The 15,429-nt window shown below is 47.0% G+C and overlaps 7 protein-coding genes across 7 annotated transcripts; 3 read left to right on the top strand and 4 right to left on the bottom strand.

Annotated features, from left to right (window-relative positions):
* Positions 1-430: 430 nt before the first annotated feature.
* On the top strand, positions 431-1,873 carry BGW36DRAFT_307790 (ankyrin repeat-containing domain protein; the record flags this gene model as incomplete). Its single annotated transcript, XM_046212267.1, has 1 exon — positions 431-1,873. The coding sequence occupies one exon, from the start codon at positions 431-433 to the stop codon at positions 1,871-1,873; it is 1,443 nt and encodes a 480-aa protein (XP_046066299.1).
* Positions 1,874-2,062: 189 nt separating this feature from the next.
* Positions 2,063-3,933, bottom strand: BGW36DRAFT_351059 (putative LysR family regulatory protein). The gene is made up of 2 exons (XM_046213344.1): positions 3,612-3,933; positions 2,063-3,548 (listed from the first exon to the last, which is right to left on the bottom strand). The coding sequence occupies exons 1-2, from the start codon at positions 3,828-3,830 to the stop codon at positions 2,247-2,249; spliced, it is 1,521 nt and encodes a 506-aa protein (XP_046066298.1). The 5' UTR covers positions 3,831-3,933; the 3' UTR covers positions 2,063-2,246.
* An 886-nt stretch (positions 3,934-4,819) lies between these two features.
* On the bottom strand, positions 4,820-6,650 carry BGW36DRAFT_440812 (tannase and feruloyl esterase family protein; the record flags this gene model as incomplete). Its single annotated transcript, XM_046221540.1, has 1 exon — positions 4,820-6,650. Exon 1 carries the CDS (start codon positions 6,593-6,595, stop codon positions 4,820-4,822), a length of 1,776 nt encoding a protein of 591 aa, XP_046066297.1. The 5' UTR covers positions 6,596-6,650.
* Positions 6,651-7,734: 1,084 nt separating this feature from the next.
* On the bottom strand, positions 7,735-9,570 carry BGW36DRAFT_390074 (MFS monocarboxylate transporter). The gene is made up of 4 exons (XM_046217433.1): positions 9,227-9,570; positions 9,078-9,175; positions 8,770-9,030; positions 7,735-8,718 (listed from the first exon to the last, which is right to left on the bottom strand). The coding sequence occupies exons 1-4, from the start codon at positions 9,381-9,383 to the stop codon at positions 7,912-7,914; spliced, it is 1,323 nt and encodes a 440-aa protein (XP_046066296.1). The 5' UTR covers positions 9,384-9,570; the 3' UTR covers positions 7,735-7,911.
* Positions 9,571-9,779: 209 nt separating this feature from the next.
* BGW36DRAFT_401463 (putative alpha-glucosidase) lies at positions 9,780-12,902 on the bottom strand (the record flags this gene model as incomplete). Its single annotated transcript, XM_046218746.1, has 4 exons — positions 9,780-10,722; positions 10,771-11,860; positions 11,910-12,626; positions 12,680-12,902. 4 exons carry the CDS (start codon positions 12,900-12,902, stop codon positions 9,780-9,782), a joined length of 2,973 nt encoding a protein of 990 aa, XP_046066295.1.
* Positions 12,903-14,262: 1,360 nt separating this feature from the next.
* BGW36DRAFT_390071 (uncharacterized protein) lies at positions 14,263-14,769 on the top strand. The gene has a single exon (XM_046217432.1). The coding sequence runs from the start codon at positions 14,315-14,317 to the stop codon at positions 14,543-14,545; it is 231 nt and encodes a 76-aa protein (XP_046066294.1). The 5' UTR covers positions 14,263-14,314; the 3' UTR covers positions 14,546-14,769.
* BGW36DRAFT_440800 (general substrate transporter) lies at positions 14,532-15,330 on the top strand (the record flags this gene model as incomplete). The annotated part of the gene is made up of 1 exon (XM_046221539.1): positions 14,532-15,330. The coding sequence occupies one exon, from the start codon at positions 14,535-14,537 to the stop codon at positions 15,003-15,005; it is 471 nt and encodes a 156-aa protein (XP_046066293.1). The 3' UTR covers positions 15,006-15,330.
* Between the last annotated feature and the right edge of the window lie 99 nt (positions 15,331-15,429).

The raw sequence follows: 15,429 nt of genomic DNA, 5'->3' as shown, positions 1-15,429 counted from the left end.
TTTCTCGCATCGCTATGAAGGGAATCGTTAATCATTGCCAAAAGTTCTTATTCAAATGGTAGTTGCCGTAGCTAGGCAGACTACCCTGTTGCAGCCTATTCTAGCTCCTCGGCGAAAAGTCTGGATCCTTCGCAGAAAACAATGGCCGTGATACCTCCTTCTCCATACCCCGCGTCTGGCCACGAGACAAGTATCTACACGCAAGGAAGAGAGTTGTGTATCCACCCTACCGACCATGGAATTCGGAAATCTTCCGCGGGAGCTGATTCTCATGATCTTGGAGCTCCTGGCGAACTCCATCGGACTACTGAAAGCACTAAGGTTGCGGGTAGTCAATAAGATGTTCAACGATGACATTACATACATAGTCTCATCGTGTGAGTACATAAGGAACAGCTTGAGGAACCAACATCGCGAACGGTATGCAGAAATGTCTGCTAGTCTGCGAGCTAGGATTCTTCTATCTGGCTCGTACTCCGTCGCTAGGTACCGAACGCGCACCTTTCTTGCCATCTCTAACGTCTCCACGCGACTGGCTGAGTTGACCGGGGCAGACAATGAACAGGCTGCGAGAATCAGGGAGACGATAGCCTTAGCAGCCGCGCAGTCAGGAAATCCTACCTGCGACGTCCTCGACAAAGACCACACCATCAAAGGCGAAAATACGCGGCGACAGAATCTCATTTCTGGGGCAATTATCACCGGGAACTTGTCCCTTACGATGTCCCTTTTCAAAGAGCTTGGCAAGTCTGTCGGTGTGAATAAAAAGAGCGAGTATTTCGGGCGGCCACTGCACTTAGCTGCAGCATGGGGGCATATAGAAATTGTGCAGTATCTTCTTGACAACGGCGCAGACGCTCGTCGAATTGTGGCTTTGACGAAAAATGATTTTGATCATTGCCGCGACCTACACCATGTCTATCTTTGGTCACGTCATGTAGATCGAAGCCCTGACGGGAGTCCGTTGCGTGCAGCGGCACTGTCCGGGCACGAAGCTATCGTGCGACTGCTTTTGAAGCCGGAATATAATATATGGCCGAAATTCCGCCCGGAGTACTACAGAGCCATCCTAGCTGCTACGCGTAGCGGGCACGAACGGATACTAGACATGCTCTTCGATGTCGCGGGTCTCGATCTCGACAGCATAGGCAAATTCAAGAGCCAAATACTCATCGAAGCCGTTCGCCACGACAGGGAAAATATCGTGCGCCATCTTCTTGACTCAGAGACCGATCTTAATTTTACACCACGAGACATCCTGCCGCGACGATTGCATGGTGCGGCCCTGCACGCTGCCGCGGCTCAAAACCGCACTGCAATGATAAGACTTTTGCTAGATGCAGGCGCTTCAACAAAAGTAATGGAGGGAGATAGCTATAAGCAGTTCACCCCTATTGAAACAGCTGCGCGCTACGGTCATACAGAAGCCGTCTCAATCTTTATTGAGTATGGGGGTAGCCCAAACTTAGCGTTCTTCGCAGCCACGTATGGAAGTCAAATCCATTTAATGCATTTCCTAGTCCAGCAAAACCTGGTAAACATCGATAAACCGACTCTAGACTGTCGATGCGACCGCTGGACTCCCGGCCGAGAGGCTATGACCCAGGCGATACTGGCGCATAATCCGAGAACTATAATATGGCTGCTAGCTAAGGGCGTTCCCATTGGGATAGAGACTGGTGAGGCCCATCATAAGGTCCGATATGTTTGGCTTCCGCAGGTACTTCCCTGGATCAAAAATTTTGTGCTCGGTTTGACCGGCGGTAGGCATCCGGGGTACGATTATTGGAATCGTTCGCACTGCTTTTTGCTCGACGCTCCGTTTGGGATCTATCTAAAAGAGGATACTTGGGAATGGTTTGGGAAGTATTGACCCTCTTTTCCCCCCTATTCTACGGACCGTAATCCCGGTGTTAGGCCCAATTCCAATGTAAAATATTTACGAACTATTAGTAGTCTGTAATCGATATCGTGTAAAGGAAATATAAATGAGACCCACCTAAATACATCCATCTGCTCCTGCAGTTCACCGTTGTAAAAACACTGTTGCAATTGAATAGAATCTTTACACTAACTATTTCGCGGACTAATGGATGTTAATAATATTGGCAGCCTTCCTTGAAGGTAGGTATTAAATCAGTAATGAGAAATGTCTCTTCTTCTAGAGTTTTCTTGAAGTCAAACCAGTCTATATACACTCTTTCCAATTCATGCAGCGTTGGAATTATACCATACTTGACTCACACTCATAGTATCTGAATTTGTTCTGCAACCTTCTTCCACATCCCAGCCCGCAAGCAAGATGTCAACCACCAATTACCAGCCAAATCCTTCCCGATAACTGCTTGAGAATAACGTATCGAGAAACCCGAATAAGTCGCCGACGTGGTAATAAACGACGGCTTTCCAGTTTGACTTTCCTTTGGACGATTTGCACGCGAAACGGCCTTTTGGGCTACTACGGCAGCTGAGAAATCAACCTGGAACAGCTTTCCACGATGCCAATTTGACACTGCGGTTAGTAACATCCCGGAATCGCCCATGAGTGGTGCATGTCCCGTTTTCTCGACGCTTTCCCGCAAAAGGGCCGCCTGTGCTTGGAGTTGCTCGGGTGTACGTTGGGTGTCGATGGCGTTACGGATCCGAGATGCGAGTGAGCTAAGTGGAACATCAGGGCTGATGAAATCGCCTGCGGGGATTAGGCTGGTGGATGCATAAGTGGCGTTTGCGAAAAGGGCGATGTTGGGGGAAGACACGCGGCCCAGTTCAGCGAGCACACCTCGTATGTCAAACACGTTCATTAGAGTGATGGTACGATGGGGCGGGGGATTGATTGTCCTGGCCAAAACCCGCATCCACCAGGCTACAAGCACGTCGCTTTCACTGAGGAATGGTTTGGCCATGTCAGAATCCTTGTCGCTGGAAGTCTGCGTTTTAGATAATTCGGCTATTGCGGACTCGCGTAAGGTCTTGATGTATTCGCCCGGAACGAACACTGTCCCTCCCTCGTCTGTAGGCCACCATACAAGCTCGAAAATCATCCGAACTACAAACTTGAAAAATTCCAAGCCCTTGACGACCCGGTTTGCGAGCACGAACTTGGAGGCCGGAATTTCCTTATGCAGAGTCTCAATCGGGTCGTCGGTTTTATCAAACCCAACAAACGGAGGAACTTTCTCATCTTCGCCACGTAGAACTGCTGTCCAGGCCCGTAGAAGTGCCACAATGCCCATCGCATCGGTGAGTGTGTGCATGAATGTGACGGTGATAATTGTCGCATCGTTGAAGCCGATCACATGCACTACTAGCTGGGGGATATCGGCATAGAGCCAGTCATTAATATGCTCCGGGCCATTAGCAGCGCGCATGTACGGACGGAACTTTATTGGAGATTCGAATAATGCCGGCCTTTCACCGCTGCCTCTTGGTAGCTGGGATAGAACGGGATGATCAGAAATAGAAGCATTATGTTTGTCTGTGGAGTACAAGACAGCAGGACGCTTCTCGCTGAACTCTGCGGGCACATGGTACTCCAATTTATCATCTTTCTGTTTTCATATCTTAGTGACTGAATCAAATACTAATGATAACAGGGACAACACAAAACATACCGTTCGTCTCAATCGCGCGCCGAGTTTGCGCCACCCATCCTTCTGCAACAATCGCTCAAGGGCATCACGCAGCTTCTCTGGATCGAGCACATCGTCAAATCGAAAATGAATGTCCAAGCACAGCCCGCGTGTGTAGGGAAAGTCGTCGGCAAATCGGAACGGGATGACCTGGTCGGTCGACACTGTTGGTGGGGGCTGTTTGCTGAAGAATACGCCCATTGCGCATACACATACAGCTGGTCTGCAGTTCCTCAAAGAAGATTATCAGCTACAACTACGCGCAATAGTCATGATAAAGGAATTACTTTAGCAAAGAACAAACAGATAAAGCGCGCGACGTCGGGTAGTTAAGCGTGTCAGCCACAGTGGATTCTAGACCACTTAGCGCCAAGCCAACGCTCCTTTCCATTACGGGCAGTATTCAGCGCTCTTCGTTAAATGTTGTTACGGCTTTGGTATTATTCAGGTTACGCTAATATGACAAAAGTTTGAATATAGTGTTAAGAGTTTCTGTCTTTCCATTTCATCTGCATTTACACCAATTTATATCAGCTTAAATTTAGAGTTCTTGAAGGCCCCGCTCGTAGATAATGGAAAAGGCTGAAATATTATTAGTACTATTGATATAAGGAAGCCTCCTATACCTCATCAATTTTATGTGGTGCTATATTCAAAAGTTTATCACCCTAGTGTATATGTAGCCAAGAGCCGGCTTTAGACTTAGTGCTAGAGAGGGAACAACCGGGATTTTATGCACTAAGTCTGTGGGAGGGCGGAAAATGACAACAGGATAAGGTGTGTGAGAAGCTAAGGGGAGACAATAACATTCAATGACAATAAAAATGCGATAATTATATACCATTCTGGTTATCAGGTAGGCCAAAATAATTTATATCTTTTAAAGTGGATAAGAGGAGGTAATTTTGGGACCAAATAACAGGTAAATGTGTTCCTTTTGGATAAACTAGATAAAGTGACTGAATTTAGAACGATTGAGTTGAGATGTTGAGTTGAGAGAGGAGAAAATTTGACATATAAACAAATACTGTTTGCCCTACATGTAGCTATCTCGATATGCCGATATTTCATACAAGTGGAGAATGTAACCTAGGTTACTGAATCTCGATTTAATTAAAATAGCATTTGAGAGTCTAATGCGAGCTATTCAATAAATACAATGGACGAATAACTATTTATATGTGATCATCCTAGTATACGGGAGCAGGAACTGCATTGAGATCATAGTTCCATGTGGCGATTGATGCTTCATCATAAACACAGCTCATAGTGCCGTTACTCTTCCACAGAGGACGTAGAGGATACGCACACAGCTGCTGGTTGTCACCGATATGCTCTCCCTGCTGGATAGTGGCGTTTAATGTAACCGGCGTGACTCCCTTTTCAACCCAATCAATTAGATTACCCAGAGATGTTTGCGGCCAAGGACCATTGGGCATTAATGGGTTAGGGGCGCAGTGCGCAGCACCGGGTACAGTATAAACACGATACCATTCTTTTAAAGCGTTTGCACCATCCAGATATGTCATATTAGGATACATGATCTGACGGACTGATTCCCAGTACCGAATAGAGGACGCAGTAGGGATACTTGGGTCGGCTTCACCGTGGAAATGAATAACCTTTCCGCCGGCCTTTTGGAATGGAGTGAGATCGGGCCAGGTAGTCTGAAGAGTGCTATCGTATTCCAACATACCGGAAACCATCCACTCTGTCAAGGTGTCATACGTTACTCCATCAAGCGAGTCCAGAGTTGTGCCGTTCTTGTACACTAGTAGAGCAATGTGTTCGCCGCCTAGTTGATCAATATCGAGTTCCCATGTGTTAGTGTTGGAATTGTACTGTGTCTGTGCATCATCAAAGTCCGCGCCGGGTTGGTATGAGAAGTATACCCGACGGCCCTCTGAGTCGTGTAGTCCATTGATGATGGTTTTTGCAACTTCAACACCCTTCCTAGAAACGGTGCCGTTTTGTGTAGGGGTTGAGCCACCACCACCAAACTGTCTCTTGGACTTCTTGAACGGACCGGGCCCGCCGCTCGACGCCGCGCAATAGTAAGACTTGCCAATAACGCTTTCGATATCAAAGTGAAGAGCACAAAGGTCCGATCTTGAGACTACACCGTCGGTCTTGCCATCCAGAGGATCACATGCGGCAATAGTCTCGTTCACGATCTTCTCCAACTCGCAGGGTGGTGGGTAGTAATCCAATGTCTTCTCAACTATATTCGAAAATAAATGCTGCGTCTGCTGGAACGACCAACGAAAGGCCGGGGCACCGACAGCAATTCCATCCCACTCACCTGCGTAGCGCTGCACCTGACTCCAACCTTCTCGGCCACCCTCAGAACACCCCTGATAGTAAGAGTATAGCTTATCACTACCAGACAAACCAAAAACGTTCTTAGTTAAAGCCTTGCCGATCTTACTCAATTCCCAGTGTGCTTTGTACCCAAACATATACAGGGTCTCATAGTTAAGAGTTCCGTTAGCAAGAAGCATAGCCGTATCGGCACTATTCGAAAAGCTACCGAAGCCGCCGTCTGTCATGCCAGATGCTCCTCCGTAGATAATACCAACAGGGATGGACGAGTCGCCGGAGTTGATGGCGTAGCCGCCACCGCCGGTTGATACCCAGCGGTTCTGGAATTGAGCTGTTGCCGGCAGCCAGATTTCGAGAAGAACGCGGTCATTTGTGATTCCATCGTGCGAGTAGGCAAATGTCACGTTGCAGAAGTTAATAATAGAGTCCGGAAAGAAATTACTAGTGACAGAACTGTTCGTGACAATGTTCGTTGTGACTGAGCTTGAGTCGATTGTGATTCCCTGGATGATGTCGGAGGGCAAAGCAGCTTGTACAACAGATTTGGAGCATATGTCGCTGAGGGTCTTGCTTGAAGTAGTTGCGGCAATAACTACTGATGTAATTGCCGCTGTAGAGAGCAAGCGGCCCCAGTTGAGACGCATTTTTAATCCCTTTACTTTTGACAAAGATAAATGAACTCTGAAAGAAAAAGATAGAAGAGTGAAGCAATGATAAAAAGGGAGTGGCTCCCAGGCAGTGAAGCGATCCTACTTTAAAGAGTATATTCGGGGGCTATCTAGGTGACTGGTTGCAGGCCATTTTATATAGAATCACACTCTGTACTATGTAGCTCTCTCCCGCTCCGGTCGCACGCTTTTGACTCGGTTTCCTAATTTCTTCGTCTCGAAACATTTGGATACGGATGATCGGCGATGATCTAACTAGAAACAACAAGAAAGGTCTGCTTCGGAGCGAGGAAATCATGAATCTAGTTCAGGGGATCAGAATATACACACTTAGCGCGAGCTTAGTCGTCCCTCTACGTACTGCTATTTACTTGACACAACCCTCGCGTAATTCTTCAGTCCACTCAGAGTCATTAAATCTCTATTAAGGCTATCTTTGAGCAGATCTAGGGCAGGAAACGTAAGCCTCTCCACTTCATAATTGTGCAAGGAGCATATCGCGGGTAAATTTTCTTCCTTTTGTTTTTCCGCTACTGACCAAGTTGATCAATCACTACAAGTTGACGCTACAGCTTTTTTTTTAAACGGTAAATAAAGGTTATTAGTATCTGCATTGCGTTTCGAATTACTGCACTGAGCGTAGCCCCTTTGTTTTATTTAGGTTAAAAACGCTGGGAAGGTAAAAGACGAGCCAATTGCGCCGGCAAAGGGCTTTTCCACCAGACAGCAGTCATTCGTGAAATGGCACGTGGTCATCCAAGGGATGGATTCAAACACTGAAGGACGTTTAGAGTTGCGCACGCCTCCATCTAGCCTCTATTAAGCATCGAAGTGGCTGGATTTTGTGCGGAGAGCTCGGTGTCCTTTCCTTTCATCCGGCGAGAAAAAAGGGATTTTATTTTTTTAGTTTTTAACTGGGAAATCTATTCCTCCCCTATCTCTTTTCTCAAAATTGGTCTAATGAATCGGTCGGCCGAACGCGCTGGTTCTAAAATGATCAATTCACGACAACAGAAAGCTAAATCGGGGCCCTTTTGTTAGTATGTATTTCGTCTGGCGAATTGCTAGCTGAGGATGATGGATATTTCCAAATCTCTATAATAACTTGACCTATTGAATGAGATAATGAGATGTTTCTATAATAACTTGATGCTTTTTATTTGCTACCTATTGACGTGAAGAGTCATATGCTGACGCTGCCAATTGAATCTGCAAATGGAAAATGAAATTGAGATGCTGTCAAGCCGTACCTGCATCGTTTGATCTTAGGTGGAGACCCGGAACGAAAGGATTTAAAAATATGTGCCGAACATTCGTCTGAGCGGTGGTGCCATAATGCTCAATGCACTCAACAACGCTGTGGCACCCGTGAAAACAATAAGTGTGCCATACCCTGTCCCATAGCCTCCCTTTAATACATCCTTCCAGGCATAATTTTTTAGCAAGGCTTCGCTCAGCGGCCCGCTGACCACATTCCCAATACCGCGTCCAGTCTCCAGAAAGCCCAATATCATGCTCGCCTCTGCCAACGGGTCCTGTCTCATGACATCATTGGTGACCGCTGGCCATGCAGAAGAGAAAGAACCAGCAAAGATGCCGTAGGCGATACAAAATACATACAACGGCGCTAAAGTCACAGAGAACCCCCAGATTATAAAAACGGACAAAGCGCTTCCAATGAGAGAGATGAGTGAACACGTTGTAGCGTTGTGTCGGTCGGTCAAATGGCCCATAATAACGCAGCCGAAGACGGATGCTAGATTGACGAGAATAACGGTAAGGGAGGAGGTCAAACTCCCGGCACCCAACGAACGAGCATAACTTGGAAGATAAATAGTTGGAAGAAAAAAGCCGAGTGCCTGTACCACATTACACACTTGGTAGATAAGGAAAGTCGGATTTCGCAAGAATCGCAGATCAAATGGACGAAATCGCGAGGACTGTGCTACGGGAAGCCGTGGCTTGACAAAATATATAAGAGGCGCAGAGAGGAGAGCAAGTACAAGCGCGTAGACTCGAAGGGTGGTTTTGAATCCGTACAAGTCAAGAAGTCGCTGTAACACAAGGGGAAGAATAACTCCAGACAAACCCGTGCCAGCCTATATATGATCAGCACATGTTGATGGGATATTGAAAAGATGTACACTCACCCACATGATACCAAAAGCTAGCCCTTTCCTCTTGACAAACCACTCGCCCATAAAGATGATGGTCGGTGCATAGCCAATATTGGCCCCGATTCCATAGGCAATTCCTTGAGAGAGAATCAACTGCGTGATGCTTGTTGAGAAAGAACTGAGAGCCAGCGAGAGACACATAATCAGGAAGCCGACAGGCGTCGCCCATCGACGGAACCGGGGCACAGCAATCAACAGTGCAAAGGCTAAAGGAGCAAGGATATAGGAGACACCCTGTACACTGTTTAGCAGTTGTCGAAACTCAAAGTTTCTCAACTCACCATTGCACAAGTGCCGATGATGGCAATATCTCCCGAGCCTTTGAATGGTTCATGGGTGTTGTAGTAATCTTGGAAGATTCCAAAGGAGAATGTGAAACCTGCATGCATCAATTTGAATTCTGTTTCTATTTTTCTAGTCTCTTACTAACCCCAGACCAAAGCCTCAATGATGAAACAAGCAGCCAGAAACAACCAGGCATCCTTTCCACCATCTACGGGAGGTAACTGGCGCATTTCACTTGCTTCTATGGCGGAATCTTGACCTTCCGGCCGAAGATTTTGCATTTCTCTTAACTCTCCTTCCATCCTGCTAGTGTAAGATATGTCAGTTAAGCATTCTAGCCTCGGAGATACTTGTTTATTATTGGCGTCGTCTTTTCGACGTCGTGTAGACCGAAGTGGGGGGAAAATTCTAATTCTGGGCCCGGAAAGTTTAATATCACTTTACATAAGCGGGTATCATCCACGAAGATGATCCACGACTCAAACGACTATTGATATATCTAGTAGGGATGGTAAAAGTAGAAACTAGTGGGATTTTATGGACCTAAGATATTGAAATTACCATCGTGAATCATGTGACTAGTTTGAGCCAGCAACGCCAAGCCGCCCAGACTCCTAGGAATAGGCTGTCGGATGGGAAAATAAACTCAAAAACCTTATATATTGAATTTAGGCTATGTAAACCTATATGCACAATATCTAGTTCAATTTTCCGTGATAGTCGCCGGTCAATTTGACATTAACAGTATGGTTTTTCGCATTTTCACCTAAGACCCGAATCTGACTGATCGCCACATCGCCAGCATTATATCCGAACTTGCCAGTGATCAAGAAAATACCGTTGTAGTACTCAAAAAAGATTTCTGAGGTATGCGGCTGCTCAATGCTGTCTCCATCATCAAGATACAATGTTCCGGATGCTCGGCCATGGAAATCAGGCGCAACTACGATTTCAAAGTTCTGCTGACGGAGCAATACTGTCGTGTTAGCGGAAGCTATGCGCTGCGGAATGATACTGCCACTCTTGTAGTACAATGGAACCGTGTCGAAGGCAACATCGGTTAGCTGGACCGTTTTCCCTTGTCCCTGAACAGGGGCACCAGTGTAGAAATCGTAGAATAGATCCTTGGGTAGATAGATGGATACCGAGGTGGAGTTTTCCTCGGTAACTGGGGCTACCAAGATGCTTGAGCCATAGAAGAATTGGTATGGCAGGTCCACCGTGTTGTCATCATGAGGATACTCGAAGAAAATCGGGTTAATCATGGGTATTCCGGTCTGTGTCTGCGTCCACATGGCAGTGTAAGCGTAGTCGAGGAGGCGATAGCGGATGTCGATGGCTGCTCGGGCGGCGGCGGCTATCATGGGTGTCCTGTAGAATTCATGTGGTACGGTACCTAGGTTTTGGTGGGAGCGGAAAAAGGGCGAGAAAGCACCAACAAAGATCCAGCGAGAGCAGAGCTCATCTGTCGTATCACCAGCAAAACCACATACGTCGCTGCCTACCATAGGGATTTGGTAGAGGGCAGCAAACTCCTGCAGTTCATAGATAGTCCAACGGTAGTGGTCCCAGTCGGCATTATTGTCTCCTAGCCAGTGGCCAACTTGACGTCCTGCACCGGCAAAAGTGGACCGTGTAATACTACTGAATGTCAGTATATGTTTTTAATAAAGGAACCTGTGTGCTTACACCATGGGGCGTACGGATGGCCGGCGGCCAAGCATAGCGTCGCGGCTAGCAGAACTCATCATGCTACCGTAGAAATTGTGAGTATCATACAAAGCGAGGCCGTTGGAATGATGCAGATCCGTCCGAATAGTCAAGTTGCTGATTGAGCCCGCAGTATTGTTGATGTGATACGCAGGGTCTAGAAGATCCCTTCCGGGCAGGCCGGACATAGAACCATCACGCTTCTGCGCAATATCACGTGGGGTCTGCGATCGTGTCATGGGTGCCAAAGAAGAGTCAAGAGATCGCTTTTGCGGCCCAGAGTTTGTAGTGATGTTGCCAGAGACTTGTTGTACGCCAGTTTCGCAATCACCTGTAGTGATTGTGCGATTTTGCTTCTCATAAATCCAGCTACCGTCGGACTCCCTGCGAATGTACTCATACGTGAATGTACCATTGACCGGCATATCAACCGTGACTTGCCATTCAGGGTAGTTAGCGGCGCTCATAGCAACGGCATTGTGGGAGTCCCCCTCTCCCAAACTGGGCGAGCTACCGAGAATGTAGATATTCTCTCCGTTGTATGTCTCTGCATGGACGGTAAATGACACCGAAGCGACACATTTAGGTTGAAAATCGGGCCCAAAGCCGGGTATAGGTCGTGGTGCAGACAGTCGAACGGCAGGGGGGTTAGGCGGGTCACCATTCGACTGTGCAAAGGCTGCTGGGTCTGAGCACGGCCAGGGGCAAAAGTTCGAGGCTTCGTTCATATCGATCCACAGAGCATCAATATCGACACCGGTATCTGCACTGAAGAAGCTTGAAAATTGGCCGTTCCAGTAGTCTTGCGTTTTTGGAGCAAACCAATCCGGGAAGGCAGCAATTCCTGGCCAGACGACTCCCTGATAAACAGATCCGTTTGAAGTGGTCAAGAAGGCGTCGTCTTTTACGCCATCATTAAACGCAGGGTAGTCAGAGTAAGACACGGCAGGGTCGACCATAACGATGTAATGCTGATTATGGTCATGGAGATATGAAACAACCTCACGAACGAGGTGGAGTGGGTAACGAAGAGGGTCCAAAGTGAACACCTTTCTCAAGTCCATATAATCTTTTACAGATTAGCAAGCAATCCAAGTAGAAAATGATTAATGACGTACCGATATCCGTCCATTGTGTCTCCAGTGGAATATTAGCAGCACTGTAATTAGCAATGACTTCGGCCACCTCATAGATATCCTGATACCCATATCTGCAGGTGTGGAAGCCAAATCCCCAGTATGGCATCATAACAGCCTTACCAATAGTCTCTGAATACTGAACCGCGACATCTTTGGGAGTCGGCCCGGCCAAGAAGTAGAAGTCAAAAATGCCACCAAGAGTGTTGTACTCGAGGTATTGACCATCAGAGTCTTTATTGATCTTGATATCCATTCCATTGCTATTCAAGAGGAAAACGGCATGTGTACCTTTGCTACCACGATGATCAAAGTATACAGGGTGATTTCCGTACAAATTGGAATTCTGGGGAGTGAGATAAGCATCGCGAGACCAGAGTGTCCGTATATAGTTGTCTGTCTGTAACCGAAACGAGTCGGTGCTCTCACCCAGGCCGTAGAGATTGGGAGAGTCTGGAAGACTTGTGCGCAATCCAAGATATTGCGACTCAAATATCAATGGATGACCGGACGTATCGAAGAGGACTTCGTTGGTAGACCGACGTGTGACTTTCAATGAAAACGGATTCTTTTCGATTGACACTTTAAAGTCTGATTTTACTGGATGTCCATTGTTGCTGTCGGGGCGAGGTAGAACCGATGTTGGCACTTGGTAAACCTGCTCAGCAGCATCGTAAATTTTGACATGGACTCGCTTATCTAGGTCAAGTATTAGTGTAAAAGTCACGAGGTGATGAATCAACGGACCCTACCAGTCTCATACTCAATTTCAAGTTTCAGGTTATCCAAATCGGTGCCATATACATTGCAAGCAGGACCCGCAAGGGTCAGGTCTGCACTGACGACAGCGCCATTCCGAGTCCTCACATTGCTCGCCTGGTATCCAGGACAAGATGCAGTTCCATTTCTACTCGCCAATACAGCGGCATCAGCGCCCAGAAGGAGGCCGACAGCGATTACCAAATAAGTCCTCATGATGACGGCTGCTCGAAGGGAGAAGACGATCATCCCTGACTGGGTGAACTTCCCTTTAAATAGTTGGGACATTCTTCCTATTTTCTGTCTCATTTTATTTTAGCTGGGCCCCTCGCTTCTCCGCACGTGGCGTGGAGCTCGGTCATAATAGCGGGGCGAGAAACAGAGGATCAGGAAACAAAATGCCGGCGAACTAAGCAACCCTTGGGAGCTTGAATCAAAGTCCCAGTGCAACGGCGTAATACAAACCGTAAAAGCCCAGAGCGCGATGTCACCCTAGCGAGCTCCCAAGCTTCCCATAGTTCGGGGCGGCAGTACGCCCTGTGATTCGGCGGGATCACCCGAAGGCGCCCAAAAACATGGGGAAGCTTCGAGGCACCAGCTTAAGCTTATATGGAAACCTCTGAGTAATAGCTGTCATCGACAGCTCATTTCGTCCGGGTCGGTCATCACCGTGCCCAATCATTAAAAACTACGTGAGGCCTACTACATATTGAACTAAACAAAAAGAAAAAGAAGCCGAGTTATGCAGAGGACAAGTGTAATACATAACATATCGCACTCGCAAGAATTCTCGCCGTAACTACGGAGGATCCACAGCCAGAAAACCCCGCGCGCGGCGTAATTATGGAGATCATCACTCTCCTCGACGCATCGATCTCATTAATTGAAATTCAAGCGAATCTAAGCGAGCGAGTTTTTTGCTTCTTTTTATCATCGCCACATTTCGAAATTAAAGGTACGTGTAGAATGTTCTAACTTACATGGACGCCAAATATAGAGCATGCACCAATGTGACCGGTGCAGCGCTGAGTCCGTTACATTACGCACAATCTTGTCATCCATCCTCGCTCTTATTATAAGCCACGGTCCCGTGGGTGGTATTTTCCTGGGCCACCGTGGAATATCAGTAACTTCGGATAATAAATGGTTGTAGAAGATATACAGACTGCTTTGTTCCACGTCCGTGTCCCCTGGAGAATTCACTGCGACTTATGAAAATGCTCAGATAGTTTAAAGTTTAATTGCCCAGACGGGGCTGGAGTTAGGGTACTATCTGACCTTACATGGGGACTTATTCGCACGATCAACAGAAGAACATTCGTTTTCCAAGAACGAGAAGTTATAAACAGAGTGGAATTGCTCGGGTTTGCAAATCTCAACCCATACTGAATAAACAATGAAGTGCTCTGGATATCGCTGTCCGAAATCGGGCCCCTGAACAAATCGGGTCGTAGAGATATCCCCACTGTAGATCATCTCCTTTCTCCCCGGATCGATCGTCAATGCAGGGATTTCACGCACATCGTGAATTTGAGTCGCTCTCATTGTATTTAACGCGTGCATGCTGATTGAAATCCGAGAAGTTTTCAAATTCAACTTAATGCGCTGTCACCCTCAGTTGAGCTCATATGTGGCGGTTCCAAAAATGCCGCGGTCTTGCTTTGCAGCGCGTCCTAGCAATAGTCTGTGCGGTTGCGTTCCTGCTACAGGGTTATGACCAGTCGATCATGAATGGCCTGGTCACACTAGATACATTCCTTTCGACTATGCCTGGAATTGATACACTACATACGACTGGCTCACAAGAAGATCACAATGCCAACGTCCAGGGTGCAACTGTCGCGATCTATGGACCCTGATCGACATCTTCACCGAACGCTGATCGTCGTAGCAGCTCCTATGATCACTCAAATGACAGGCATCAACATTATCCCATTCTACTCCAATAGTATTCTTGAGACGACTGTGGGGTACTCGGGAAATATTGCCAGAATCGTATCTGGGTGCATGCAAATAATTCTTATTATAGGGGCCATCATCGGTTGCTTCTTTGTGGAGCGAATTGGTCGTCGCAGGCTGATGCTTTTTCAAACTGGTTCCATGATCGTCTGCCAAGCTGCCGTTGCAGGGCTTTCATCAGACCTAGAAAACCCCGTCGCGGGTAAGCTAGCTCTCCTCTTTTATTTCCTCGCCATGCTGTTCCTCCCTATTGGGATGTTTATGATTCCGTTCATGTACGCCGCCGAAATTGCACCGGCATCCATTCGACAAACATACGCAGGCATGGCTGCTGCTAGTAGCTGGTTATTTAATTTTTAAATTGCTGAGATCACTCCTGTTGGAATCACTAGCATCGCCTGGAAATACTACATTATATACGCATCTTGCAGTACTGGTGCAGTGGTTGGGATATATTTCTTCTTTCCAGAGACCGGGGGCCGCTCACTCGAGCAGATCGATCAAGTCTTTCGTCAGTCTCACTCTATCTTTGACCTAGTTAGACTGTCACTAGAACCCCCCACGGATTTAGACATGTTGGAGAAAATTGGCAAGTTCCCCACGAAGGAAGACGGAATTATCTCGGCTTAAGTATCTCTCGTATATGACTAATTAATATATTAAGAGTAATTTGCGTCACCTATCCATGGCCAAGCATGATAATCAAGCTGTTGTGCTAGGTTTCGATGGTCTACCATGTACCTAGAATCAACCTGTGCATTTATCAGGCACTTTAGCATAGCTC

The sequence above is a fragment of the Talaromyces proteolyticus genome, assembly GCF_021365285.1.
Source record: "Talaromyces proteolyticus strain PMI_201 chromosome Unknown BGW36scaffold_14, whole genome shotgun sequence".
Classification (NCBI taxonomy): Eukaryota; Fungi; Ascomycota; class Eurotiomycetes; order Eurotiales; family Trichocomaceae; genus Talaromyces; species Talaromyces proteolyticus.
The sequence above is the reverse complement of the archived record's forward strand: the minus strand, read 5'-3'. Positions and strand labels throughout refer to the sequence as shown.

Bases quoted from the DNA above. Each gene is read 5' to 3' on its own strand.
- BGW36DRAFT_351059 (XM_046213344.1), bottom strand. From the start codon at position 3,830: ATGGGCGTATTCTTCAGCAAACAGCCCCCACCAACAGTGTCGACCGAC. The intron at 3,549-3,611 runs GTATGTTTTGTG...ATATGAAAACAG, and splicing joins GCGCGCGATTGAGACGAACG to AAAGATGATAAATTGGAGTA.
- BGW36DRAFT_390074 (XM_046217433.1), bottom strand. From the start codon at position 9,383: ATGGAAGGAGAGTTAAGAGAAATGCAAAATCTTCGGCCGGAAGGTCAA. The intron at 9,176-9,226 runs GTTAGTAAGAGA...TGATGCATGCAG, and splicing joins CATTGAGGCTTTGGTCTGGG to GTTTCACATTCTCCTTTGGA. The intron at 8,719-8,769 runs GTGAGTGTACAT...GATCATATATAG, and splicing joins TAGCTTTTGGTATCATGTGG to GCTGGCACGGGTTTGTCTGG.
- BGW36DRAFT_390071 (XM_046217432.1), top strand. From the start codon at position 14,315: ATGTGGCGGTTCCAAAAATGCCGCGGTCTTGCTTTGCAGCGCGTCCTA.